The following is a 27,959-nucleotide window of genomic DNA, read 5'->3' as shown; positions in this document are numbered from 1 at the left end:
TGTGCAAACAGCCCAACTCCCTGCAGCTGCACCCCTCACATGCTGCACTTGTCCGTGCAGAGGTGCTGCTGCGGGGTTACACTGTGCTTTGATCGCATTTTATTGAACAAGATGTGATTTTTTCCACTTGTATTTAAGTGCAGAAGCTCCAATGTGTTCCAAATTTCCCCAGCACAGAGGAAACACAGAAAACAAAACAAAAAAAAAACAAAAAAAATGTCCTTCCGAAGGCAAATTAAGAGTTCATACTTTTTCAAGGCAATTAAATAAACCAAATGAGGGATCATTCCTTTTTTCAGATAAGAGGTAGGGAGGCATGGGGAAAACAGAACAACAGCAAATCTAATTGCAGCAACTGTTCTAAATCCATCTCAAGAGAGACGATGAGGTTGTCGTTATCCACACAGTGGAAGTTTCAGTCTGGCAAAAATCAAAGCTTCCTGAAGCTGGAGGAGGCTCCCGGGTGGGAGGCTGCACTTTGCCTCCTCCAGATCCGGATTTCTCAGTCCCTGCTTTATCCAGAGGTCTGCAGTAGGACTGGAAGTAGGCAAACACTATGAAAAAGTCTTTCAGAAATGAGTTTGTACGTAAAGGACAGACCGTTCTCATCAGGCCGCCGATCCAGCCGGCTGCACCGCCCTGCCATGGGGTCAGAGGTAGGTGTGTTCAGACTGAGACCTTCTCCATCACATTGTCCGTGACGTGCACATCGTCGGCCTGCACCGTCACTGCGTTGGCCTCACCACAGATGTGCTGGTGCTCCTTCCAGTCCTGGGGGGAAGAGCATATGGAGAGGCCGTGAAGAAACAGCCCAGGGATGGGGCACCAACAGCTCCCCTGGGCAGCTCAGGCCAGGGCCTCTAAGTAAAGAATTTCCTCCTCACATCTAACTTTTACCTCCCCTCTTTGAGTTTAAAACCACCCCCCCGTGTCTTATCACTATTGGCCTGTGTAAGAAGTTGTTCTCCCTCTCACCCATAGGCTCCCTTTAAAGGCTGAATCTTCATGGGGCAGTTATAAGCTGCCTCAGGGGGGGAACCAGCACATGACCACTCGGGTGACGTTTCCCAGCATGTTCTGTACTGACAGAAGAGTGGGATGGAATTACTGTCTTTGAGACGCTTGGGGACAGCAGGCAGGTTTTGTCATTTATCTGCAAGAAGCAATCGCTCTTTCTTCTGAAATTTTAGCCTTCCTGCTGTACAGGGACGGGCATTATTACACTCTGGTACAGGCCAAAGAAACAGTCAAAATCCTTCAGCTGCTCCATTCAGCTGACAAAGAATGAACCTGGACAGGTCACAGAGCTGTAGCTCAACCAAATTATCCTCTCCTCTACAGCAAAAGGTGCCAAGGGTCTTTGTAAGGAACCCATGAGAAACCCAAAGCCTTGCAGCTTCTTCTTCACACCTGTTTCCACCTCCCATGTTAAAGTTCTGCAGTTTGTCTCAGTTCACCCCACCATCCATGCCATCACAAATAACGTACGGAATAAGAGAACTATGGCCTCAGTGGCACAGGATTGGAGGTACTGAGCAGTGTGCAGCTTTCCAGGGAGCAGCAGGGAGGGCTTGCACAGCACTCCTCCCACCCAGCTCACCCCACAGTGAGGTGTCCACACCTCACTGCTGGTTGTATTCACACTTGGACATCCTCTTTCAGAAGGTGTGTGCAAATCTTGGGGCCGTTCCTTACCTGTCTGACCCACCCCGGCATTGCATCCTGCCTCACAGACCCAGGTAACCCCCTACTCCGCAGCACATTCCTGTCTGTGCTGTGCCCTCAGCCCACACACAGGCCGACCCCAGCGTCACCCGTCCCCTCTGCACGGCTCAGCCTGCAACTCACAGACGCTCTTATACCTTCCGCTGACAGAAAGTGGAGCAGTAGTTGACTTTATGGCATCCCGTGCACTCATTCATTGCCTCGCGGCCACAGTTGACACACGACTGCTGTGAAGACAAGCAGCAAAGGGACCACATCAGAGGGAACAGCAACAGAGGGGAACTGCGGTGAAGCAGAAGGCAGAGGAGTAAAAGTAAGAAGACTGTAAAGGGAGCACAGGACTTCAGCCCCGAGGATGAGGGAGGATACGGAGACTGAAAATCACACCTGGTTTTTAAAGGATGTTTTTGTACCTAGCACTTTAATCTTACTCCGGTGACATCAATTAACACAACCTGTATCGTTAGGTGGCAATCTCACTGAGTTCTCACAAAAAGAAGCACTCTGCAGAACATCCCGTTCTCAGCTCATTAAGTGCCTGACACATCATTAGCACGTCAGAGCTGCGGTGCCACTATGTTTCCTAGCTCACTGCAGTGACCCACCAGCTGGATCTGCATTGCTGTTTCTTGGAGGTGCCTCAGGTGGCCATTAGGGACTGAGAACATGTGGCTACAGGGCACGCTTTGCCAGAGCAGAGCACCTGTCCTGCCAGGGAAGGCTCAGAAGATGAGGCCAGCCACAGAAGACACCATTTGTGGACCTTTAAATGCAACAAGACAAAGGGCTCCTCATAAAACACGAGTCATCCAGAGCTTACCTTGATGATGATTTCTGTTTTCCCATCCACATCTTCTGTTGGCTGAAATAACTGGTTCTGATATTGCTGCAAGGAAAAAATAAAAGCAAGTTTGTCATTTCACAGCCAGAGGATGCAACGAGGCCTTGAAAAGCAAGGTCTGTACGGAGGGTTCACGCAGTTCTGTGAGGACCAAAGGGAATCTCACTCCTCCCTTGCAGGACAGGGACTCTGCCATAGTGCGGAGTCAGACGAAGAAGCCAGGAGTAACAAGGTGACAAATTGTCAATTAAGTACAGCATTTATTCCAACCCTACTCCATCCAATCTTAAGACATGTGGCTTAACTGTGTACAAAGAACGGCATCCCATGTGAGACAGTGACAAGTTAGCAAAGGAAACCCAAGGCAAATGCCAAAGAAACAGGGCCACGTGCCATCTTCCTGGACAAAGTTATGAGTCCAGCCTTGTGATCCTGATCCACCAGCAGGCATGGGAGAATCCTGGCGGATGGAATAGCCCAGGAGATACGGGATTGGGTTAGGAAAAATAAATATCAGGTAAAATTAACATGCCCAAAACTTCAGAAACAACATCAAGCATAATAACTATTCTTCCTTTCAATGAAAAAGATGAAAAGATGAAAGGGCTTTCAGACAGCTTATCCATTAAACAGCCCTCTGAAGGTGAATTTTGAAGTACACTTTGGGTGTGTTGCAGATCCAATCAGTTCAAGTCCAGCTCGGTGCTCCTGCCCCTCGTCCTGCCATGCTCAACAGCCAGCGCTGCTGAGAGGCAAAGTGCTCAAACAAAGGAATCCAAAACTGGCCCCCACTTGGTTACAAATCCCCACCTTCAGGCAAAGCAGGTTTATCAAGGAGTGATATGACCCAAAACGTAAGGAGATTAAAGGCTTAATTTAAGTGCCTCCATGACCTGACATCTCAGAATTTATTCTCCTGTGAAATCGCAACCTCCCGAACCTTTCTGTAACCACAACACAAAGTTGAGATGAAAAAGCTCTCCGGGGAGATGGAGGAGGTAGGCAGGGAAACCTCTTGCTGTCTACTGCAAGAGCTATGACCTGGCTCTACCACGGTGAGACAAACAGGCAAGATCAAGCTCATTAGCAAGACAGCACACCTGCACTGCACAGTGTTTTTAAACCTCTTTTCGGTGAGGAGAGTGAAAGTACAGATGCCAAAGCACGTGTGAGATGGCATCTCTTGAAAATCTCTGCATAAATACACCCAGCTGCTACAGCCCCTCTGTGAGGCCTGCACGGAGGGGGCTCTTGGGCTGAAGATGCAGAATTCCAGTTCGGAGAGCTGCCACAGATCCAGAGTTTTTAGCTCTGAGCCCTCAGAGCTCTGTGTGAACAAGTCACTTCATCCAGAAACTGTGGAGAAGGGAAAGGTGTGAGAACAGAGACGATCAAGGTAGACACGCACAGACTTCTTGCAAAACCATCTCCAGGAAACTGATAAACCCCAGCTCTCAACCATTTCCACTGCTGTTTTGAAGGATACAAGTCATTACTTGCTTACTAGAACTACTTTTCGTAAGTGCCAAACCCTTTTTAGGTTAATTTCATACTCTCCAGCCCTGAACTGTTTTCATCTGTCTAAGAACATAATTCAGATGGCCCAGCTGTTAACAGATTTAATCTTTCTCCTTGTTTTCAAATGGACAGGGCTCCGTAGGCATCGCTGCATCACAAGAAGAGGACAATTGCAATTCAAACCCCTGTCAGATTCCAACCCTGATGTTTTATCTTGATACAGAAACACTGTTTAACACATGTCCTGAAGATCTGCAACCTCCAGCTGTGTCCTGCGGCACAGAACTCGGGGGGTTCATGTGTTTCCCCCGCTTCTAAAGTTGATCTGATATAAATGATGGCTTCATGCACTCTCAGAAAAAAAAAAGAGAGATTTCCAAAGATCTTTGTGTAAAGTACAGCCTTTGCTCTGCTCCTTTGGGGCCAATCCTGCAAGGGGTCAAACATCTCTTCCAAGAGACCCTAAGTGCCCCATTCACTCTCCTCCTAATTGTTTTTTTCTCCCTTAATTAAGAACTGCCGTAAAGCCAAAATCCCAGCAGAATCCAATAACCTCATCTACAAGTTATTTAATTACAGTAGAGGAGAACTCTCTCCCAACAGCTGTGCAGAGTTCTGACACAGCAGCTGTACTTAGTGAATCCCACGCAAAATGTTGCAATTCCATAAAGCCTACGAGTATTTTGATATTTTAATTTTGTGTAATGATGCATTTTAGATAAACACTGAGCTGGAGAGCTTATGGCTCGGTTTTCTTTTAGGACATCATTTCTCAGAACTTCCAGATGACACCGATGTGATCGATGGACACACTTGGTGTCCCTCCCAGCACAAAGCCACACGCAGGCTGAGCACCAGCTGCACGTTTACTCACAGAAGCCACAAGGTTTATGGCATCCACGTTTCCCAAACAGAGTCAGTTTCGTGTCTGAACCAACTCTGTGAGGGCTCTGCTTGTTAATTAAGGAGCTGTCATCATCAAGAGTCACGTGAGATGCTGCAGACAGCACACGCAACGTGAGAGGTTTTTTTCAGCCTCTTCCTTAGGCTCCAGGAATAGTTCTCTTCTAAAAGAAATGATTGCAAAGGAGATATTCTCACAAATGTTGGAACTGTAGATTTGGGGCTTACAAATTGTCCATATTTCAAGGACTTGACTGGTTGGTGCCAGTCAAGCTGCTTTTTAGCAAATCCCCTTCCTGCCGCAGCTACTCTCTGATGTGGGCATTTCCACCTTCAAAACCTTGTAGAAAAGGGGAATGTTCCTAATCCACCCGGGATGACACCATTAGAAAGCAGGAGCGGAATCAAAGAGTGATGCCTGCTCTTTGACCTCACAGATAAGACCAGAAGCCTGCAGGCAGCACGAATGCCTCCCCTGCTCTAAGAAGCTTGGGGAAAAAGCCTACCTTGCACGTTTCAGAGCTCCCTAACTCCCACAAGCACCTAATGCTGCCATTAGAGAGCACAGCTTCAGGCACACTTCCTCTGAAGGGCGGGTAAAGGCAGCGCTGTCCTGAGCCCTCTGCCTCCCTCTTGTGCTCCTTAGCAGGGAGGGATGCGGACAGTTACAGGATCAAAAGCTCTTGAACTCAGATCCTGAAGAGACAGGATGCTGACCACTCTGCACTGCTGTGAAAACTAAACATACATATTATTTATAGTCACGGCATTGAAGTTTGTGTATCCAGTCGGGAACAAGCCTGTTCCCACTAACAGATTTCACTAATCCTGCTCTGTATGCAGTCACTCTTCCAGGAAGAGCTGAGTCTACAGCTCTATTATAATTTAATCTGTTGTAAAGCTTTTGCTCTGCAGCTCAGATATAGCCATACAACCTTTCAATTCTAAATGTGTAGGAACGTGCTGGCACAATTGCTTATTAAATGGGTCCAGCAAGGTAGGATGACACCTCCTTCCCCCTCTCATACAACTTAATTGACAAAAGAAGTGGTTGGACCGGAGACAAAAAAGGCAAAGAGACCTCTGTTACAAACCATGGAAACATTCACGAAATTGGAAAAAACAACTCTGACCACCACAAAAGCTCACAGGAGATTATTTGGCATTTACTGTAACTGCTTGCAACGCCAGGTTTGTACCCAGAGAACTCATTTTTCAAAGAACAGGGAACTCGCTGGAATGGATTAGAATGGCTACCTGCAGGACTGCCCAGCTGCTGGCACACAGCAGCAAGCTTGAGAATTGTTAGCTGGACAGTTCAAAAACGACCACCGTGACCAACCTTGGGGGAACCCATTACCAAATAAGAGTGGTAAGACTCACAAAGAGAGTAATTAGGAATTCAGTAGTTACTGGGAAAAGGACTTCCTCTGGAAATATGCGCGTGCTCACCCTTGCCTTGTGAAGTCAGCACTTCAAGATCACTACCCAGGAGTGATTTTAAGCTCTGTTTCTGAGGCAAGAAGATGTACACCGAAGAGAGCTGGATTTGGATCAGAGGGTGAGAGGGATGGGCTCTGAAACACTGGTTCGAGAAAGCTCTGTACAGATAAACAGAGGGGAAGACAGCACGTAAGCTGGAAAAAGAGCAGAGAGTGAAGTCAAACTAAGTATGATGTCCCTCTATAAACTGAGAAAGCTTCCTATTCCGTGCTGTCCCACGATCTACAAAGCTTTTGGCAGCTGATAGCCCGAATCTGGACAGCAGCATGAATAACCACTCTGTCCAGGTTGAAGGCAAGGGATAATGACTCCCAGCGTATCACAGTCTCGCACGAGGGATGCAGCGTACAGAAGAGTTTAGCAGTGACAACGTGGCAAAGAATATCAAAGCTGCTGCAGGGACTGGCATAGGGTTCTCAGCAAAATCTTCCCACACGCATTTCTCCAAGGCCTCTTGCTGCACACTCCCCTATGAATCCAGTGGAAAGCTGAGGTTAGCAATAATATAGCAAGTAGTGTGGTGCATGGAAAAGGAGCTCCTCGGCTGTCAAGGAGGGCAGGAGTCACACAGCACATTTCCCCTCACCAGTCTCCCTCAAAGCCACAGCAGCAGCTGGGGATCTGTGGGACAAGGGGAATGCATGCAGCTGTGCATGGAGCTAGGTGTTAAGAGGAATCCAGGCCCTCTGCCATGCATTAAAAAAGGAGAAAAGAAGCAGGGAGAACAGGGCAGACTTTGCAGATAATTCCCTATAGAGGAGAAAAGGGCCGCTGGGTAAAGGCCAACACTCTCGTCATGCCAGCTGGCCTCACAGTCTTATCACAGGACATAGGAGACATCAGCTTTGCTTGTACAATGCTCAGCAGGACACCTCTAAATTTTACTGGTTATCCTCCCTCTGCTCTCAAGACACTGAGAAACAATTTATAAGGGTCACCAGAGCTATGCCCGGTGGAAAAAAGCGAGTTACAACCCACAGAATCATTCAAGTCGGAAAAGACCTCCAGCACTCTGCCAAAAAGATGCCCCATCTCACCTCCCCTGGCATAATTACCTCTTTTCTCTCCACGTCAGCTTGAATCTTGGCTTGCGTGACGGCGGCCTCGCGGAAGGAGGAGCTGGCCTGCTTGGCCTGCTCAATGAGAGACTTGAGCTGCTGCGCCGTGTTGAGCAGTGAGTTGACCATCTCTTCCAAGTAGAGCCAGCTCCGCTGTTCTGACACCTCCAGCCCGTTCACCACCGTCGGGGATATGGCTTTGGTGGGGGTCTGGGGGGGCACCGATAGGGCAGGGATTGGGGTCAACACTGAGCACAAAGAAACAATCATAAAATGCAAAGAATTAGGGCACTGCGTTTCCATAAAGCGGTTTGTTTTGTTACAAGGTTCACACCTAACGCTTCCTGAACTCTGATCTTAGAATAACCCCGGCTGAAGACTGGGATAGAACCAAGACAGTTGTCATCACTTCCAACTGCACGTATGACATGAACGTGCAGTTCCCAAAACTCCCAGTTAGGACGCTCCTACAATGAAAACCTCCACTGCTGTATTTTCTTTGGACCCCTTCACTTGTTTTCTCGTGTATCACCTAGAATGACACAGATACGAGGCTGAATGTTAAAGAAACCCAGCAGTAAGCTCACATCAGATAACATTTCCAGGAATATATGTCATCTGGTGCAACGATCGGAAAGACCAACATAATGGAAAAGGTGCTACAACAGAGGTGGAAGGACCAGCACGACAGCAAGGTGCTACAAGGGAAGGGAAGCAGATCGCTCACCTGTATGAGCAGATTCTGGGTTCACAGGGGAAAGCTCCCACCAAGGAGGGATCTCCAGAAAAAGACCCTTCCTCAGCATCAGCCAGTCCTTAAATGAGGCCTAAGAGGGGTGGAGCCTGGCTCCTCCCCTTCTGATCAAGAGATTTGGAGAGAGGGAACAAGTCGTCTCCAAAAACACATTGTACTTCAGGTCATTGTGTGCTGGATGGGCGCAGTTTTCAGTCAGCACTGCAGGTTCATCATACAGGTGAGCTGATACTCTACACTCCGCAGCCCTTAATTAAAACAGTAATTTTGCTCCATTCCCATGACTGGCCTAGAACTATTTGCACTCATATACGAGAAAAGATAAATCAGCCTTTTATCAGTAACTGTTTGCAGAGGGATGTTTTCCTCCGCTGCGTTTTCAGAAGAGTATTTATCACGGCACGGTGTTTGATAACTTATCTAACAGGAACGACTTCCGACCCCTCGTTTTAGCAGAGATGTATCAGCCAAGAACAGGCAATGATCTTTGCTTCAGGGGTGAAAAATAATCAATGTTTAATTAATAGCATCGAGAGCTGAGTAAGGCTTAAAACCAACAAGACTGCATTCTGGACAGAGCAGGAATGCACCGCGCTGCTCTGAATCAATAAGGAAATGAAAGGTCGTTAAGTTCACGTGATTTAATTCCATTTGAAGAGAGGCCTGTGTTATCATCAGCATACCCTGCCCCACTCAGTACATAAGGGGTGATTTGCACGTTGTTTCTTGTATCATCTTTTTTACTCCAGAGTCTGTCTGACTGCAGCAGGGCAGACCCTGTGGGAGACCCTGTGCAGTGGCAGACCCAGTTTCAGTGGGAAACTGACATGAGACACGAGAGCACACAGCAAACCTGCTCTCAACTGCCTCCACCTTACATGAGCAGATTCGTAAAGGATGTGGAGGTTTTTAGAGACCCTCCTAGGATCTGGCTTTAAATCTAAGCAAGGAGATGGTTTCCTTGGATGGAAGATTAAATAAGTGCCTGCCCACAGCACCCAAGCGGTGACGAGAGCTTTGAAGCAGCAGCCTGCTGAAAGGCAGGGAGCTGCAAAGATTTCGGATGCAAGATCACAAGAGTTTCTTCTGCTAACAGCCAGACACAAAGCATACCGATTTTGGGATGAGATGTCGGCAGCGCAGCTTCGGGAAAAGGGGAAATCTGACAGTTGTCCTGGTAACTTGGGTAGTGAGGTTCTGGGTGAGCCACCCGGCACGGCTGCTGGACGTTGGTATCCTGAACTGCAGGAGAACAACGACACTATAAATCACACCACGACGCAGTTTTCAGGCATGTCTTACACTTCTTTCACCCCTTTGGGTCGGGTTTTTTTTTTGTGTTTGTTTTCACATTTTCTTCGAGCTCCTATTCTCTGTGGTAATTCCAGAGGCTGCAAATGAGAAGCAGCAGTGTAATTTCACACGGGCGCCAAGCAAAGCAACCGGGCGCTGATTGCAGCTCTCTCTGCTTTCACATCTCAAGGCTTCTGCAAAGATTATTGCCAGACACCTCCTCACACACCTTCATTTTACACCACAAGGGCTCCAAGCTACTGTTCTCAGAGGGTGCTGGTTCTCTCAGCTACCCCAGCAGAACCCACAGCCCCATGCAGGACTTAGACTGAAAGAGCTGAAATTTATGGGCGGTATTTTAGGATTATCCCCACAGAGATAACCATAAAACCAAAGAAACCAACAGAGGCATACGTTAGCAGCTGCAGAATCTGGACAAAACATTGGAACTCATTTTGTGAAAGATTCCAAGCTGCTAAAATCATTTCAAAGAAATGATGGCAAGTTACGTACAGCCTCTGCGCAAGTTCTTAGAAACTAAAATTCTTCATGCAGCATACAAAGGGCTTCTTGCTACAGCAGCGGGACGCCCAACGCCTTTTCTTTTCCTACCTTCTCGTGGATGTCAAGCAGGCATGCAGCTCAATCCTTACCAGTGGCTCCAGTGAAAACATCCCCCTGGGCTGGGCTTTCTGAGATAATGGCTGTGGCTTCCACCGTCGACGCGCGGTCAAAGGTGAGAGCACCGGAGGTAGTGATCTGTCCAGAAGGAGTCACGGTGACTGGAAATAGCAGAAGCACTTTCATAATCAGCGCTCAGTGCTCAGGCTTTGGCTGCCTAGCTGCTGAGATCCCTGTTCCCAAAGCCACAGAACTCACAGATCAGTTAGTGGCCTGTGAGAGCCAAGTTGGGATCCCCCCTCTAAGGCCACGAATACCAAAACTGGGAATAAAAGCCCTGCACGGCTTCTGAAGGCATTGCTGGCCCTAATTTATTACAAACTCTTCAGCGCTGAGACACTGAGGCTACGGTTTTGTTTCTGAGGGAAGACGTGGCTGCTAACAAGACAAGCAGGGCTGCTCTCTCCCAGTGCTAGCACAAGCAAGCACGCAGCCTCCCAGCAGCACAAGTTAACGAAGCAGTACAGATGAAAGCTGTTTTGGGGGATGGTAGCAACAAAATCCCTGCAGAATCTTGCTGCATTTCTCTTCCTGCCGTCGCTAGTAATCTAACCTTACATTTGGCTCGCTCAGTTCTTTTTTGTATGATTCCTGTTGCTTCCTCCTCAGCTCACTTTGTAGTGTTACCGTCCAGATGATGCGATGAGAGCGGGAGGACGTGAATGTGACAGGGAACCTGTGAGCTGGACCGGCCTGCTCCAAATTAATTTCTGTTCTCACCCAGGCGGTTTGACTTCAAAAACGCAGAGTGACAAAGCGAGTCCTGAACGCCAGAGAGGAGCCTGCAGATGAAAGCCTCACCTCCTGCCTCCCTCACTAACGGCTTTCAGACTGCGGATTTCATTACTGTTGCTTCACGCCTGCTTTTCCACGCATCTCAAGAAACAGCACAAATCTTACCACGCAGCCCCACCAGATATCAAGGGACAAAACCCAAGCTCGGGGGACAGAATGGGGATTTCCTGCAGAGCAGAAAGCAGCCAGCCTTCCCTCAACCTAACCTCAAACAAAAGGACATTTCTCAATTGCCTTTAGTGAAGAGCTGTCCCTAAACCCACTGTGGAGTTTTGACCATGAGCAAACAACCTACACGTGGTAGCAGCCGTGGCAGGAAGCAGGGTGATATTTTTGGAGGATTCCTTCTTGACTGGATTTGCAGACATTTCGTTTTCTTTTTTCCGTCGTTTATAGGGCACAAAGAGTCGAATAGGTCCACTCTAGGGGAAAAAGAAGAGGAAAAGACATTAGCTGAGGCACCTCTGAGGGGAATATCAGTGTACTCCAACCTCTCCAGATGCAGCTAAGATTAAGCAGTAAGTATTCCCAATCTGCAAGGATTGATCAAAAAGTTTCTATTGGATCTGCAAACCGAAAAGCCTATTCTGGGAATAAAAAAGTTACACTCGGATTCAGCCTCTTCCCACTGTTATTAAAGGACAAGAACTGGGCAAATCCTTCACTACTGGTCAAAGGGGTTGAAGGAAAGAAAGAAGAGTGAAAGAAGATGGGAAGCATGCAGTTTCAGATCTAGACAACGAGGAAACCATCCAGTTCACAGCAGGACAGTACAACACAATGCTCGAGGTGAAGCTAAACACCACTGCTTTCACGGCTCTGGCATCACTTTTGAAAAAAGCAAGCAGTCTAATATGGAAACGCAGATTTCACATGGGGTGTGACACTAATCCTTCATAAAAACATTCTTTTTCCAGCACCGATTATTGTGGAATTTGAGCACCAATCACAAATTGGCTTTGACATCCATCAGAAGGCGTTTCACATGACTACGTTATTTAGAAAAAAAAAGAGAAATTCTGCAATTATCCAGTTTTAGGGAGGGGCAGATATGAACGCTGGAGGCTGCTATGCAGCAGCGCTAGCAGTTCCCTATCTTACTTCTGTATGAAACATGGACCAAGCGTGCTGCAGCCTCAGTACTTGTCAGTGTTTCTAGGACACTCCTGACCTGCTCACAGATGGCCGTGGCAGCTTGATTGATGAATTGTTTTTAAACTAATGGATATAAAACCTACAACTCACCAGAGTCATGTCGTCACAGCAGGCAGCGCACGTACAAGAGGCGGCGTGAGGATTTAAAATCCCATCCTGAAATTGGAAGATTACAAGTTCAGCATCGGATGCCAAAAGCAGAGAGAGCGGGACTGCGCTCTGCTCAAAGATCCTGGCAGCTCCCAGGGAAAAAAAAAAACATTAATTCCCTTCTGGGGGCCCTACTCAATAAAAGAAAGGCAGTTCCCCTCAACCAAATCAATGAGCTGCTTCTCAGTCACCCCAGGACACCATCACACACAGCTCTGCACACTGCTCGGACTGCAGTACCAGGCAGATTCTGCCCAGAATTAACCAGCCCCTTCCAGCAGACAGGAGAAAACAAATGCAACCTTACGTGAATAAGGCACTGCAAGGGCCTCCCAGCATAGCGGATGCTCCTCTTCCAGTCTTTGCTGCTGGCTCGTCCTGCCATAGCTTCAAATTCAGTGGGGCTGTACCAGTTGTCCCCTTGCTTAATGCACCTACCCCGGCCTCCTGTATTAAAATCAGAAGAAGAAAAGAAAATGCGTTAGTAAAGGCTAAGGATTATTTTTCTGTTTTTCTAAAAAATACTGACAGGAGCTGGGCAATCGGGAGCTGCATGAAGTTTAACACGTGCACGTGCCAGATTCTGCTCCCAGAACGGGGCAGCCCTGGGCTCTGTGTACAGAGTAAGAGGGCAAAGGCTGGAGAGCAGCCCCAGGAAGGGTCTCTGCAGGCTCTGGCTGATGGCAAGCTGGACTCGATGACCCTTGGGGGTCCCTTCTAACTCAAGATATTCTGTGACTCTATGAAATCACTGGGCAAAACAGCAGGTCATCTATAGTAACTACCAAATCTGCTGTTCCCACCGCTTAAAGATAACCATGCCCATTTCTTAGCCTGGCTGTGACAATGTGCACGCAGTGAATTCCAATTTTGTGCTTCACCAGTGTCAACAGGCTAGGAAGTATTACTCATCCACCTGTAGGACAGTCTTTCTTGGATAACTACCACGAATTGAAACCTTTCCATAATTTTCACTTAGGTTTCTAATCCTTCTGGTCACGGAGAAAACTCTCTCTTTCCACAAAGCAAACGCTGCGCTGTGCAGTCAGGCTTGCTGACAGTTTCTGCAACTGCTTCTTCAGCTTTCCCACAGAGATAAATGCGAGGAGAGGGGCTAAGACAGCTAAGGAGGCTCATTAGAAGACAAGCTCTCTGCTTTCCAATCCAGCAGGGATTCTGCAGAGCTTTGTAGAGACAACGGTGTGCTTCTCAGAGGTCCGCAAAAAGAACATTGGAAGAGTCAGCCTACTACTGGGAAGACTCACTGCACAGCAGGCTGCATTTACACAGATAAAAAGCCTCTGAATAAAGAGCGAGGAAGCTAAAGGGCAAAACAGAAGAGAACGATATTATCCATGGGACTACGCCGACTAGGAAACCACCCTTATTTTCTTCATGACTGGCCCCTGAAGGCAATCTGATTCAAAGGAAATTGCATAAAGTGAAGAAGGAACCATCCTCCTTACACAGGAAGGCTGTTTTTTACCTGAGCCGAGTCTGTTTTTGTACAGAATCCCACTGATGTTCCGACACCTCACCGGGAGCTCGTTGTCGTACACAGATGGGTCCCAGTTATACTTGGTTCCAGTTTTTTCTTGGACAGTGGCTAAAGGGGTAGGAGGAGATTGCGGTCCTTTGGAAAAAAAGAAAAAAAGGAGGAAGGTGACAGCAACCAAAAGGCACAGTGACTACACCTTCACGTGCAGTTTGGCTGGGCCAAACTCATCCTGGGGTCAGCGTGCCACAACAACATTGTTTGGAACAGATGCTTGATGTAAGCTAGAGCCGTGGATCCGCCCTGCCAGGCTCAAGAAGTCTGACATAAGGTACCATTCTGAAAATGACTGGAAACAGAGCGATTTGCACGTTAGGAAACGCGCTTTTAACAGCACATTAAACGCTCCGGTTGTAACTTGCAGCCGGCTGGATCTTAGGCTTCCCAGAGGACAACGTGCAATGTGTGACCGCCTGCACAAGGCTTGTCGTGCCATCTTGTGGGCAGAAAGGGGACTGCCACGCAGCTGGGAACAACCTCGGTGATAAAGTCACCAGCTACAGTGACAATTAAACACCAGCAAAGGGCCAGAATGGGGACAAAACCGTGTTCCAGGGCCCTTCATAAAGAAACCAGGTATTCACCTCCTAGTTCCGGGCTTTTATTATCAATACTAGAATCGATCTGCTTTTGGGGGTGGGTTAGAAAGGCACGCAACAGCCCAGGAGCAGGGTAAGATTTTTCAGTAAGTTTACTTGCAAAGACTAGAGCAACGAATGAGAAAATGAAATATACCAAAAAAAAAGAAAAAAAATTATTCAACTCCCAAGAAATGCAAAAAGCAGCACGTTAAGAGGGGACGCGAGTGTACAGTGCAAACTTCAATGTTCTGCACGCGATGTCTGCTTGGATTTCCAGCCACGCAAAGCAAGCGAAGAGGAAGCAGCTCCTCAGGAGAAGGACGCTCCAAGAGCAGATTGCCTTATACCTGGTGTGAGAGGTGCTGATGGCCCCTTCAGCCCCGTGGTTTCTACGATGCTGCCGTCTGTGTGAACCACTATGAGAGTGGCTTTCTCAGTATTCAAGCTGTCCCCAATTTGGAGGGCCGTTCTCCCGGACTACAGAAGAAAGAACGGAAAGAAAAAATAATCATTAGTATTCCTGCCCATCTTCTCAAAGGTCCCCAAAGACACGTGGGGACGGCGGTCGCCAGGTACGTTGTTGAGCTTTCAGCCAACGGTTCCACGTTCCAGGTCGTTCACTCCATTACGGAGCGCGTGCCTGCGGGTGGAAAGGCACGGAAAAGCCTCCCAAGAGACGGGGGAAGCACTGCACGTCCACCAGCTGACGGTTCTGCGGCTCAAAGCCCTGCAGCTTTGAGTGAACGCCGACGGAATGCTGGAACCAAGGGCTGACTTACCAGCACGTGTCCCGAAATGGAGGCAGCGTTCGCCACGGACGTCGTGAACACGTTGTCTGCGGAGGCACCGACGTTGGCCACCGTCACCGTGGTGACTTCTGAAACGCAAGAGAGAAGTGAAGCAGGAGTAAAGCGAACCCCGCACAGGTGCATTCCCTCCTTCCCTCCCGTCCAGGGTCTTGTTTTATTTTTCTGTGGAAACTTTTAGGGCAAGTGCGATTCCTGCCCTCTGTTAGGCTTTGGGTCGAGCACGGCTTAGCCTCGGGGGTTCTAACTAAGGGGAAAATGTTTATTTCCTGTTTATTGGAGGAAAACGTGGTGCTTTTTATTAAAGCGGGAAACGAGCAGGAGACGGGAACTATGAGGAATTTTTAGGGTACGCCTCACACCTTGCCCAGCTAAAAACCGACCAACGCGTGGCTGCGTTTTGACAGGGCTTTTTAACGGGAATTTTGCACACGGGGCCGCAATAGCTTCGGACGGTCGCGGAGGGGCCGTCGCTCGCCTCACGGCGTGTGGTGAAAGACGCGGGCGGCGGGAAGCCGAGGCCGCTTGGGGCAGCCCGCCCTCGCTGAGGCGGCCCCGGGCAGCGCGGAGCGCGGGCTGCGCTGGTGGAGAGCGGCGCATGCGCAGTGCGGCCCGCGCTGACCTGCGAACGCGGCGGCCTCGTCGGCGCTGGGCAGCGGCTCGGCGCCCATCTCGATGTGCTCGGCGTCCGCCGCCATCACGGTCACGGCCGTCACCTCCTCCCGCCGCTCCGCCTTCCCCTCCGAGCCTTGCGGTTGTTGCCGCTCGGGTTCCGCCGCCGCCGCGGCCACCGCGGCCGCCACCGCCTCCGCTAAGCCCAGCCGCTTGGCCGCCGAGTCGGCGTCCTCCATGCGAGGCTGCCGGGGGCGGCGGGAGGCGGGGGGGGGGAGCGGGGTCGAGCAGCCCCGAGCAGCCCCGAGCCCTGCCGCTCCCCCCCCCGAGCGCCGCCGGGTGGGGTGCGGGGAGGGGGGGGGGGGGTTGTGGCGGTGCTCCGAGGCCGCTCGGGCTCTCCCGCCGAGCGGTGCCGAGCGTTTCCGAGTGCGCTTCCCGGGCGGAATCGAGCGTTTCCGATGCGGCCCGAAGTGTCCCGAGTCCTTTTTCAGGCCTCGTCCGAAGGGGCTCGGCGGCTCCCGAGGCGCCGGGCCCGCGCTTCCTGCCGGCGGCCAATCGCAGCGCGGGACGCGGCCGAGGCCTTGGCGGCGCGGCCCGAAGCGATACCTGACAGCTCCCGAGCCCGCCCGAACAGGGCCGAGTCCCCGAGCGGTCCGGCCCGCGGGGTCGAAGAATCCCGAGTCCGCTCGAGTGTTTTCCGATCCCGCCCGAAGGCGGGTGAGGCGGTGGCCGAGATGTGCCGAACCTTTTCCGAGCGCGTCCGAATATTCCCTTTCGCCCTCCCGATCGGCGGCGGCGCCCGAACGGGCGCTGCCCGAAACCGCCCGAAAGCGACCGAACCGGGCCGAGCGCTCCGATCGCACCCGAAGGGAGAGGGGCGGGGCTGCACGAAACGAACGGCCGCGGCGCGGGGGCTGCCGGGATGGATGCTGGAGGACTGGAGGGCGGCGGGGGAGGGGAGCCGGCATGGCGGCCGCCGGGAGAGGTGAGCGCTGCGCAAAGCGGCGCCGCTCGTGGGCCGGAGATGCCTGCGCGTTCCTAAATAGCTTAACGAGGGGCGGAGGGGGGGGGTGCGTGGGTCGAGGGGATGAGGCTGCGAGAGGGCAGGAGGAGCAGCTCCGGGTTGACAGCCGTGCCTTTTTTTGCATTGATTGCGCTCCTGGGTGAATGCGTGCTGCAGAGCGGGGGTTTCCCCGCGTCGCTTTGGAGTGTTGTGCCTTTGAAAAAAAGTCACGGTTGGAACCTGAACCAAAAAACAAGTCAATCTTGGAGCGAATGGAGACGAAAAGATTCACAAGCATAGGCTTAGGGGCTTCCCGGTCACGGCACCTTCCACAGCGCTTTGGGTCAATATTTAGGCTCATCTCCTGCTCTTTATTCTCTTTTCTTCTCCACGGAAAGGAAGGACTTCATCCGTCGTATCCTTTTGGTGCCTCCTCAGGACGGCGGGCTGCAGCGTGTCCGTCTCTGCCCAGCAAACCAGCACGGGGCTGCTATTCTCTGTGTCCCTCATCCAACGTTCCCCCCAGTGGAAGGCGTTTGCTGTGGGGTTTTGCTGACATCTTCTTGCTCCCCGTGGTGCACGAGCCCCGTGACCCAGCGTGCAGGCCTGGCAGAGGGCCGGCCGCCATCAAGAGTTCGCCCAACTCCTTTCCTTAGGAAGCAAGGCCACGGATTGGCTTGTGGACTTGCAGACACAAGGTTCGGGCAGCGCACCACAGACAGCTGGTGCTGCCCGGGCCAGCAAGAGGCAGTAAAAGCAGCTTGCGGCAGCCTTTCCTCTTCTCTCATGTTTATTCACCCCTGTCTTTTCCCGAGATCTAAGCAGCCTCCTAAAGGAGACGCCCTTGTCTTCAGAGATTTCCATGCTTAGAACCCTCCTAGTCATTTTTTGTTCCGCCTTCCTTCAACTGGAAGAACGCACAAACCTGGTTCTATTTTAATGCAGTGGGATTCTCTGGGAACTGGAAGGCGTCCACTGCGCGTGGGTGGGTGCTCCCTTCAAAAACCGGATGGGTTGTTCCTGTAAAAGATGCCTGGGATGAAGTCCCTGCCTAGAGAGATACTATCTGAGAGGGGCTGGGGAGAGAGGAGAGGATAAAGAATGCCTTGAGACAGACAGCTAGAAATAGTGAACTCTGCACTGCTGTACCTTGTATAAATTGCCTTGTGCTATTGAGGACTAAGAAAAAACAGCTGGTATAATTTCATTACAAAAAATACATAGGAACGGATGAAGCTTTCTGGATTCTTTGAGCCACACTGCAGCTTTTCCATGTGGCAGTGAGCCCCCCAGATGCCCTTGGTGTCTTCTGTATTGCATTCACAGCATGCTGCCGTGCAAGAAGTGATGCCTTCAGCGTGCATGTACCTGCTGTGTAGGAACTGCACTTACCCGTCGGGGAGGGTGGCCTCCTGAAGACAGCTGCTGGGTATCTCGTATAACCTGAAGCATTTACATGTCTTCTGTAGTCAAAGAGAGAGGTGGGCTGGTAATTTAATTTAATTTGACTGCTTGGTTATGAAGGTATTCTTCTGGGCTGACTCCAGGGGGAGCCCGGGTGATGAATTCAGAGCAGAGGCATAACTTGACGGCGGTTTTCATCTTAGGGTGGCTGCAGGTGAGAATATTCTGAGTCTGTAAGCACTCTGTTTTTGTACATGGGTGTTTGCCATATTCCCTGCCCTTCAGAGGCATTTTGAGGATGTGTTAAGGACTGTGGAGATTTCAAGTCCCTGGTCAGCAGAGCCACGCTGACAAGCTAAAAGTCGCCTTATACAATACTTCGTTTCGTGAGCAGCGAATTAAGGAAATGTCTTACAAATTTACATCTCAAAGTTGAGCTTGTGGCCTTTCTCAGACACGTAACAAAGGCTGGGCTTGGCTCTCAGGGTTTCCGTCATGCAGGCAATAACAGGGCTTGTCTGCTTCCCAGAGCCACCTATTTTCAAAAACGCAAAGGAATTTGATATATCAGAGCGTGCCAGCCCTCTGTCAGCTAACAGCTACAGAAGTTGGCTGGGGAGACGCACACATGCACGCCCTCCCCTCGTCTCCTTGGGCTAACGAATACGCTGCGACAACCAAAATTAAAATAGAAAAAGAACAAAAAGCAAACCTGAAACAGCAAGCTGTTGGTGTTTGCAATCTCCAGTTACTTTCTGAAACCTCCCCCGTAGGCCAGGCGTACTTGAATCATTTAGTATCAGGAGGCACAGAGAATACTCTGAGGTTACTAGGAACTGGTTGTTTTACGAGATGGGTCCCACCTCACTGCTACTAGAAATCCTTAACCACAGCTATCAGCTCTCATCCGTTCCTCTGCAGATTTTATTTTACATAAATGGGCTTTACTACGTCTTCTACTTCGTGGCGACGCTGGCGATGATGGTTTATAAAAGTAAGTTGCAACCAGGCTGCACGGTTCTGATGCGTTGGTGCCTTGCTGGTATCCCTGCTCTATTCTTCTGGCTTACTGATGCTGTGCTATTCCACAGGTCAGGTTTTCAGTTACCCGGATCGTTTTTTGGCTCCCGATCTTGCACTGCTCTGCATCATGGCCATTCTTGAAGCGCTGCGGTTGTTCTTGGGTATGTCATGTTATCACTGCACCTTTTCAGGGGGAATAGAATCTGTAAACGTTCATCATTCTGAAATGGAGTTGGGTGTCAGAACGTGTCAGCTTAGCAGACAAGCAGATTTTGGGAGACTTATTCATTTGTGTTATTAAACTTTACCTGTCTGATGGACGTATTTGGCTCGAGGGTCACACAGAATTTGCTCTCATCTGATGTATGATCTATAATGCCCTAAGAAGACAATAGCTGGGTTGTCAGAAAGCAGTGCAACTGGGACAGCTGGAATGCTGCTACGCCGTTTACCATCGGTGTGGCTTGTGAGAATGAACGTGTTGAAACACAGAGATTTCCATACGTTGAGGCGATACAGCTCCTTTCAGCTGCCCAGAAATGCATCAAAGTAAGCAGCTGGCTGGAGCCTTGTGGAACAGGTAATGCTAAGGATGTCCCTGAGCAGCCCGTGGCTGCCACTGTGACTACAGCTTTTCCTTCCACTTCTAAAGACACATGTCACTCTCATCATCTCCATTTCGCTATGCCAGAACAATGGAAAGGCTCCATATGAAATCCTACTAATCCCTGTCCAAAGCCAGCTGGAATTTCATCAAGTCCCGTCTTTTAACCGAGGTTTAACATCACTATTAAAATTTGTGCTAGATACTCCTAAGACATTTACACAAGGCGGGTCTCTGTTGAATGCAGCTGCGTTGCTGTAGGGCTGAATGCTTAGCCAACTGCCTTAAAGCTTTCTGCATTTATTTGCTTGGAGCCTGACGGATGAATAAAAAGCAAGTTCCAAGTCTCATGTAGCTAAACAGCAAAATCTACCAAGGCAAGCTCAGAAATATGATACAAGTAAGGCATAAGTGCAGCTTCTTCACAATGCCTGGAACTTGAAGTAGGAATAGATCACTAGGGTATACAGAAGACTCTCTGCTGCATAAGATTTTAAAATCAGCATTGGATGTCCTTCAGTGTTGCCACATTGCCATGCTGGATGTGGGGCTGAAGGGGGGCTGGGGGGAAGTCTGATGCTTACCCAAGCAGAGGGCCAGGCTGAGCGATCAGAATGGTTGCCGCTTCAGGACTGGTGGTAAGATCTGTGGTAAGAAAGGGAAGGTGTTCTGACTTGGAATGTCACCTGGTTTCTCTGCGTTGAGATGAACCTCAGTCAGCAAGAAATGGATTGTCCACCGATCTCTGGGTTTATTCTTAAAGAGCTGTTAAAAAACAGAGCCTTGTTTGAGCATGGTCTCAGTGCATCAAAGATTCATGTCAGCTTTTTGTTTCCCTCAAAGGTTCAAAGGGTAACCTGACAGAAGAAGAGGCTCCTTTAGGTCTCAGCCTTGTGATAACGTTCGGAAGCATGATTCTGTCTGTGTATTTCCTGATATGGCAAACGTACGTGCTCAAAGCAGATGTCATTTTAAATGCTGTTCTTCTCTTTACGTACGGCCTTGAGTCAGTACTACAGGTCTTGGCCATCGCTGCTTTTGTTGGCTAAGCCCTAACTGTGACACAGCACGTTTTGGACGCGTTTCTTCTTTTAAAGAGTGTTTTTAGATTTCAAAGACTTAATTCTTGTGCATATCAACATTTTGTAATGCTTCCTCCTGTTTAAATTACCTATTTTGGCAGAGATCCCCCCAAGCAGTAGGGAAGATAGCCTTTCTACCAGCTGTGCTACACTGTCTCATCAGTTAGCTTATTTGTGGGCAAATGCTAGAGATGATTCGGCAGAAATGCTTAATGCTCTGGTGTTCATCAGGGATCAGTATTAATTCCCAACACAGAACAGCAGCCAGTGCTACATGCCACTGAGATTGCATGAGTTTTCATGGCACCGAGCAACACCACGCAAGCAAAGTGACACAGAACCGAACGAGGCCAGTGTCGTATGGACTCATTTCTGCCTCACCACGTACACTTAGGTGTTTCACGGCACAGTTCTGCTTTATTACCCATCTTCTGCTCTCATTTGTGTTCAGACCCCCATGGTAATTTCCCTGCCGTTAGTAGGGCAGCACCTGATGGGTCCCGGTGGGATGGACTTGAATTGAGTTTTGCTCCGACTCGGAGAGCTGGGCTACGAGGTTTGGGCTGCTGCCTCTCACTGACGTGGAGGCCAAAGGCAGGAGCATGAGGGTCATCAACTGTGCAATTTCAGGTTTTTTTTTCACTCTATCAAAAATATATAATACTGTAAAGCTTGGGAGCTGGTGGGTTTTTTTGGTTTTTTTTTTGTACAGGCAGTTTTTATATTCAGAATTTCTTATTTTTCTATTTATTTATTCAAATAAAGAACGTATTAGATCTTGCTAAGAAGCGTTTGAAGTGCAGAGCGTTCTGTTCAAATCCTAGGGTACAGCTGACCTACGCAAAAGAGACTTGGGCAAGACTGCATGTGTGCAAAAACCTTCTGCTCCTGCTCCTCTTTGTAGGCCTCTCTGCCCTGGGGAAGTGTTTGAGGTTTGTGCTGATTTACACTAGCCAGGGGCAGGAAAGACGGTGGTATAGGCCCGGTATCACCTTAGCCACATTGGTTTTTCCTTTGCAGTGGTGGTAGAAAGGAACAAGAGACACTTCCTGTGGAAGCACCCAGTTTCATCCTTCATCTGTAGCTGGGGGAGATCCTTGCAAGCCAGGTAACGCCGGCTTCTGGCCACATCGTGCTGCCCAGCAGTCAAAACCAAAACATGCACAGCGGCATGGACCTCCCCGGGCCACATCCTCGTCTTGTTCAAGTCAGTGGCACAAACAACGCTCTGCTGATCAGCAGGAGCAAGGCTGCGCCCAGGAAGGCAGCAAAGCAGCAGAACTGGGTGCTGAGCAGCCAGGAAATGGAATGGCCAAATGTTTCTGGGCTTGTGCGCAAATCAAATACCCACCCGTTCATTCCTCCCAATCTGCTTGGCATAATGGAATGCACTCATCACGTATTTGTTACGAAGACTGACAAACACACCCACCTGGATCTACCCTCGTAATGATGAATGCATTCCAAGCAGAAGCCCTTTCTGTATGCATACAAATAAGAGGGCACATTTTTCCTGGTGTCTCTTTACGCCTGCCTTGTACAGAAAGCTGGTCACAGAAAGTCTGACGGGTTTTAAAGGCAGCTGCTAAGTGGAATATTGTTCTTACCTGGACGGAGGTGGGAGAGTTACACACTTTAACTTCAAGTTGCAGCCTTTGTGCTCTGCCTTCCCCACGTCTCATGGCGCTCACTGCAGACAAAATAAAACATAAAACCTTAGCACGAGCAGAGGTAGAAGAGCAAAGTCATAACAAAGTCATTGATGACATTTGCCAGACGTAAGATTGGTGGAGCTTCTAATTACGAGGCCCAGCCCTTCTGAAACAGGATGAGCGAGTTGGATGAAAACGGCCAGAAAAACTGAGAGGAACCCGTGTTTTGAGGAGCTCAGTTTGGGTGTTGCTCACTCTGTGAGGAAGCAGTCTTTGTTCTCAAGCCCTCGTAGGGATGCCTGCCGCCGACCTGATTTGAAAGGCTGATCCCAAGGAGCACGTTGGCCTCCTGGGATGTCACACTCAGATGCTGCGAGCGATAGATAGGGCTTTATTGGTCCAAAGCTCTGCAGAATGTGAGCTGAGGAGGCCAGAGCACGGGCACCGATGCAGCAGGGTAATTCCCAGTCTGGCCGATTGCTCTGACCAGCGCCAGGTGGTGCAGGGAAGGTGCAATAAGCTCATTTGTGGTTTTCCTCCCTGCCCTGCTGAGCTCCGAACTGTGCCATCAGACCCCAACGCGCAGCACCAACATCCTCGCAGCGCTGTGGCCGTGCAGGCTCAGCAGTGGGCTTGGCATCTTTCGCAGTTTCCCTTTGGCTTCGGAAGAGCAGCGAGAGAAAAATCTGCTCTCTGCTCTGCGCTGGGGAGACCTCAGGGATCACAGCCTCTCCCCAGAAGGGTGCCCCTGGGGGGCTCCTCTCCTCACCCTGCTCTGGGGACCATGGGGAGGATGTTTTGCCGTCTACCCGTGTCAAGGCATCTGTCCCACATCTTTTAGCAGACACCAGGGCGGTGAGAGCAGGCAGGAGTGAAGCTGGTGGAAAACAACCCGCGAGCCAGCGAGCGGCACCGGGCTGCACAAAAGCTGCCTTGTTCCCCCCACCGGGCACCGCGTCCCCTCCCTCACCGGCGATGGAAAACCCAGCTCAACGCTCTCCTTCATCACCCCCGCCTTCCTCTACCTCCCCCTGGGGTACGAAATGTTCTCGGGCGAGAAAAACCTGACATTAGACACGTTTCCCCCCCCTCGGTTTTCGCTCGGCGAAGGCCCACTGCCCAGCTCCCTGGGGCCACCGGCTCCTAGTTATTCAGTAACCTGTTGCTCCGGGTCCCAGCTCCACCTCTCGCTGCCTCCACATCCCTCCCCTCCTCTCTCCTCTGCCAAGAAACCTCTGTCACCTGCTCGCAGACAGCCGGGGCGAGTGGCACGGGGACGAAAGGGCAGAGGGAAGGGGGAGGCGGTGGGACCCCAGGCCGGGGCTCCAGGTGGTCTCTGTCCTCCATCCCTGGGGCACGAGGCGAAGCAGAGGAGCTGGGCTGCCGGAGCATGGCAGCAGGATTGCACTAGAAGGGCGCAGCTATCTGGGACAGGAGCGAGAGGAGCCGAGGGGACCACCAGGGACACGAGGGACTGCTCAGCACCGGTGAGTCTCTCCTTTTGATCCCTAAAACCGTATATTCCTTGCCCCCCCACCCTCCAAGTCCTCCGCAACGTTTGGCTGCGGGTGGATTGAGCCACGGAGGGGTGTGATCAGAGGGGGCTGCGGCTGGGAGTACTGTAAGTGTATGGCTCTGTAGCTGTTTGGGTTTTCTAAGGGGGGGAAAAAAGTAATTTTTCCAGCGTTACTTCTGGGTTTGTTTCCCGTTCTCACGCGTTCCTGCCGGGCCAGCTCCAGTAGGTGGCACTTTCTTGGCAGCAAGATGTCCGTCCTGCTCAGAACAGGGTCTTTTCTTCTTGTTCTTAACAAACTACGGCGACTGCAGGATCAAGCAGCTGCTTGCTTGCAAAGCTCGGGCTTTCCTGCTTTCAGGAGGGATTTCTGCTGCTCTGCACCGGGCTCCTCTGCGAGCTGCTGCTTTCAGTGACCTTGGCAAATTCAGTGGCGATGTTGGAACGGAGGGAAGGCTTGCTTGGTGCTGACCCATCCCTGTGCACGACCGCTTTCCTTTCTGTCACCAAGTTCGAGCGCAGCTCTCTTTCCCCTTTCACTTATTTGCCTAGAAAACACCAGTGCAAACTCCACCGAGGACAAGGCTCGGGGACAATGTGCGACCGATGTTATTTTTGAATACGGAGAATAACTGGGAGACAACACAGTAGTAAAACACGGTGATTGCCCTGCTGTAATTAGGGCAACGGGGAGTAACACTTGCATTGCTGGGCTGCTCTGAGACTCTGCGTGAGGCACAGGTCTGTCAGTGGCTGCTTGTCCAAGAGCTCTCTGAGCTACTTCTGTGCGATCCTTGCTTTGCCCTGTCTTTAGCAAGGTTTAAATTGGTGCTTGGGATAGCACAGGGTGAGCATGTAAGTTCATAGGGACGGAGGTTCGGAAGAGACCCCGATGGGCTGAAGGACTGAGGAGGTTTCAGTTCTGACAGACAAAGAGAGGAGCGAAAGGGGAAATGCAGGAGTTGGCTTGTGTGGGCTTGAGAAACATCCATATGAAATAAGTGCGGGTACAAGGCTGAGCGCGTGGGGGGAGCCGTGGGGTGTTACTCCCTGAGAGCTGGATCATAGAACCATAGGATGGCGTGGTTGGAAGAGACCTTAAAGCCCATCTATTTCCAAGCCCCTGCCCTGGGCTGGTTGTCAGACTGCCCAGGGCCCCATCCAGCGCGGCCCTGGGCACCTCTGGGGATGGGGCATCCCCAGCTTCTCTCTCTTCTCCACACCGTGGTCCCCCTCTGTGCGCTTAGGGCAGGTTTGCAGCGTTGATGACGATGGAGCCATTTTCCCTTTGTGCCCCATGTCTGCTTCACGTAACAGCCATCAGCAGGACTGCTCCCACCTCTGGGGCAGGTGTCAGCGCGCACCCTTTGGCCTATGAGTTTGATGTCATCGCAGCCAATAAAACTAATCACCCTCTAAAAATACTCAAGCCTCACCAGCCTTCCCCCCCAGCAGAAGCGCCAAGGCAAGTCCGCTGACTTCCTGGAGTGACGGAGCCGGCTTCCCGCTCTGCGTGAAGCTGAGGGCACAGCAGGGAGGAGGTCCAAGCAGGGAGCTGGAGGAGATGCTGCAGAGAGCTGGTCCCACGCACTGTGCTAATAACACATGGACAAGGCAGCCGCTGTGCTCGCCTCCTCTCTCCCGGGCTGGGAAGGCACCACCCGCAAACCTGAAATGCGCCGTGCCGGGGGGGGGTTAAGCAAAGAAGCCCCAGTGGTTTGATTTCCTGGTCGCTCAGCTACATCAGGAGGAATGGCAATTAGGAAGGGAGGGAAGGGCTCGTCGCTGGGAGCTGGACCGGTTTGGAGGCCTTTCCCATCCGCCTGCCCTGCAGCTCCCCAGGAGAGCCCAGCCCTTGTTCCATGCACCGAATGCTCCCAAGGGTTTTATTGCAGTGTGCTCACCATCACCGAGGTGCCACCGAGGGAGCAGACCAGAAACTTCCCAGCATTGCTGTCACCAGGCAGGCACGCTCTCATCCTCCCACTGACTGTGGGCACTTGCCTGCACCATGGGTTTTGGTTTGCAGTCGAGCCGCTGGCCCCACAAACCTTCTCATAACTGGAATTGGTTTCAACTTTGTTCTTCCTGCTTCCTTTTATTATTTTTTTTTTTTAATCAGTCTCAGCCTGTACAGATTTATATCCTACAAAGGTAAGCTGCAGACCATTTGAATGGCAATAAACCAAAGTTCAGGCAGCCGGCAGCACTGCTTGGCCATCGCTAGGTCGTTTGGAAAGCGAAACGCTGCCGCTGGCAGGACAGTGATTTAGATCAAGCGAGCAGGCACACGGGGCTGAGCCCAGGCTGCTCACACGTAACTTTCCTCTTGCTGAGGATGGGCAGAAGTGGGAAGTCTCTGTTCTTCTGCGAGGAACTGGGTGCTGCTCACCTGCTGCTGGTTTTGTGACATGCGGGGCAAGGTGCTGATCTCACAGCGGGGCTGTCTGACTGACCAGCTGTGCGTGAGCGAGAGGCGTTGGCTGCCAGGAGAACCAGAGCTGCCACCCAAGCTACGGGTTTGCCCAGAGAGCTGCACCAGGAAATGCAAACCCAAACCCAAGCCCTAGCCTACCTCATCGCTGCGGACACCTCGGGGGGTCTCCAGCAGGATTCCTCTGGGCTCGCTCCTCACCCCACCGCTTCTGGCAGGAGGTGTTTGCTGCTCCTTGGTCCAGGTGTTGCTCATGGGGAGGCCCAGAGGCTTGGGGTTTAGGCTGGAACTGAGACTTGTAGATATGAAATTCTCTAAAGGAGCTTTGAGGCTTTCCTTGGTAACCCCATGGGAAAGAAAAAAAAAAAAAGCAGCAGTAACTCTGCCCTTGTTCTGTCTGCACTGGAGATAAACACAGAGGCGCCCATTCGCCCGAGACACTCCTTTCATCACTAAATTCACTTTGTGGATACACTGAGGAGAGGGGAAGAGAGAAAGGCAATTGCACCCACGGCAGCCCTTAATAAATCACAGGCTGGAGCCTGCTCTCCTTCCCGACACCGCTGCCTCTTAATTATAGCTGTGCTCATCTGAGGAGTCAGAGGAGGAGAGCCAGGCTTTATGCAGAAGGGAGCACTAATTAAAAAACCTCTCTGTTCCCTAGAAAGATATTCACGCTTTCCTCTGGGGAATAAGTGAATGGACTCGTTCCTGGCCCTTCCTGCAGGAGAACCTCTAACACCCACTTTCACACAGCAAGGCAGTTCTTCCTGTTTGCAGCACCTGATGCTCTCAGCATTGCTTCTGGGCCGAGATAGGGGACTTTCCACACTCTCTGAAGAAGAAAGAGGAGTAACAAGCATCCAGGCAGCCTGTGCAGGCGTGGATGCTGCTTGCTTCCTTGTAGGGGATGGCTCCTTGGCTGGCAGCCAGTTATCCCTTGTTGTTGCTCCCCTGACTGGAACTAGAGGGCTTTAGTGGGGTAGATCCATGCCCAGACCCACAGAGCGGTCGGGGGCTGCTACACGACCACGCAGGGAGGTGAGCTGCACCCTGCCTTTCCCAGATCCCCAGAAGGCAAACAGAAGGCAGGCAGTGGTACACCTGCAACATGGGAACATCGCTTTGCCCCACCGAGGTCAAAGGGCCGATTCCCAAATGGTGTAAGTCAGCTTTCCCCTGCAGTATTTCAGTAGCAGAGAACCCAGCAGAGCTCGTCCAGCATCCCACGAGCTCACTCCAAGCAGGCACTCGAAGCCAGAACAAGTCAGATATGGGTAACGTGGGGAGAAGGTTGGGGTTTTGTTTTGTTCT

At 50.8% G+C, this 27,959-nt stretch overlaps 3 protein-coding genes and 1 long non-coding RNA gene across 9 annotated transcripts in view; 2 read left to right on the top strand and 2 right to left on the bottom strand.

Moving 5' to 3' along the window:
- DEAF1 (DEAF1, transcription factor) lies at positions 1-16,910 on the bottom strand. 5 transcript variants are annotated; one of them, XM_021403481.1, is made up of 13 exons: positions 15,941-16,909; positions 15,292-15,389; positions 14,860-14,989; positions 13,863-14,009; positions 12,684-12,823; positions 12,317-12,382; positions 11,367-11,493; positions 10,249-10,377; positions 9,416-9,544; positions 7,546-7,796; positions 2,546-2,611; positions 1,849-1,949; positions 1-771 (listed from the first exon to the last, which is right to left on the bottom strand). In XM_021403481.1, exons 1-12 carry the CDS (start codon positions 16,896-16,898, stop codon positions 1,857-1,859), a joined length of 2,334 nt encoding a protein of 777 aa, XP_021259156.1. In that variant the 5' UTR covers positions 16,899-16,909; the 3' UTR covers positions 1-771; positions 1,849-1,856. The 5 variants fall into 5 exon arrangements, 4 of the variants coding, with proteins under 4 accessions (XP_021259156.1, XP_021259155.1, XP_021259153.1 ...); XM_021403480.1 differs by having other exon boundaries at positions 1,849-1,952; positions 15,941-16,908; XM_021403478.1 differs by having other exon boundaries at positions 1,863-1,949; positions 15,941-16,907.
- TMEM80 (transmembrane protein 80) lies at positions 16,922-22,647 on the top strand. Of its 2 annotated transcripts, none has more exons than XM_021403485.1 (6): positions 16,922-17,348; positions 19,238-19,331; positions 19,429-19,521; positions 20,808-20,910; positions 21,871-21,978; positions 22,067-22,647. In XM_021403485.1, the coding sequence occupies exons 2-6, from the start codon at positions 19,316-19,318 to the stop codon at positions 22,128-22,130; spliced, it is 384 nt and encodes a 127-aa protein (XP_021259160.1). In that variant the 5' UTR covers positions 16,922-17,348; positions 19,238-19,315; the 3' UTR covers positions 22,131-22,647. The 2 variants fall into 2 exon arrangements, with proteins under 2 accessions (XP_021259160.1, XP_021259161.1); XM_021403486.1 differs by lacking the exon at positions 16,922-17,348 and adding an exon at positions 17,355-18,362.
- On the bottom strand, positions 20,209-27,944 carry LOC110401924. The gene is made up of 3 exons (XR_002440695.1): positions 26,787-27,944; positions 22,654-22,736; positions 20,209-20,729 (listed from the first exon to the last, which is right to left on the bottom strand). It is a non-coding gene; the product is annotated as an uncharacterized LOC110401924 (long non-coding RNA).
- Positions 23,705-27,959, top strand: part of EPS8L2 (EPS8 like 2) — a 47,761-nt gene continuing 43,506 nt past the window's right edge. The window contains exon 1 of the mRNA XM_021403482.1: positions 23,705-24,185. Coding sequence (XP_021259157.1) covers positions 23,742-24,185 — 444 coding nt within the window. The 5' untranslated portion in view covers positions 23,705-23,741. The remainder of the gene's footprint in view (positions 24,186-27,959) is intronic.

The sequence above is a fragment of the Numida meleagris genome, chromosome 6 (assembly GCF_002078875.1).
Source record: "Numida meleagris isolate 19003 breed g44 Domestic line chromosome 6, NumMel1.0, whole genome shotgun sequence".
Taxonomy (NCBI): Eukaryota; Metazoa; Chordata; class Aves; order Galliformes; family Numididae; genus Numida; species Numida meleagris.
This window is presented reverse-complemented; position numbering and strand designations above follow the sequence as displayed.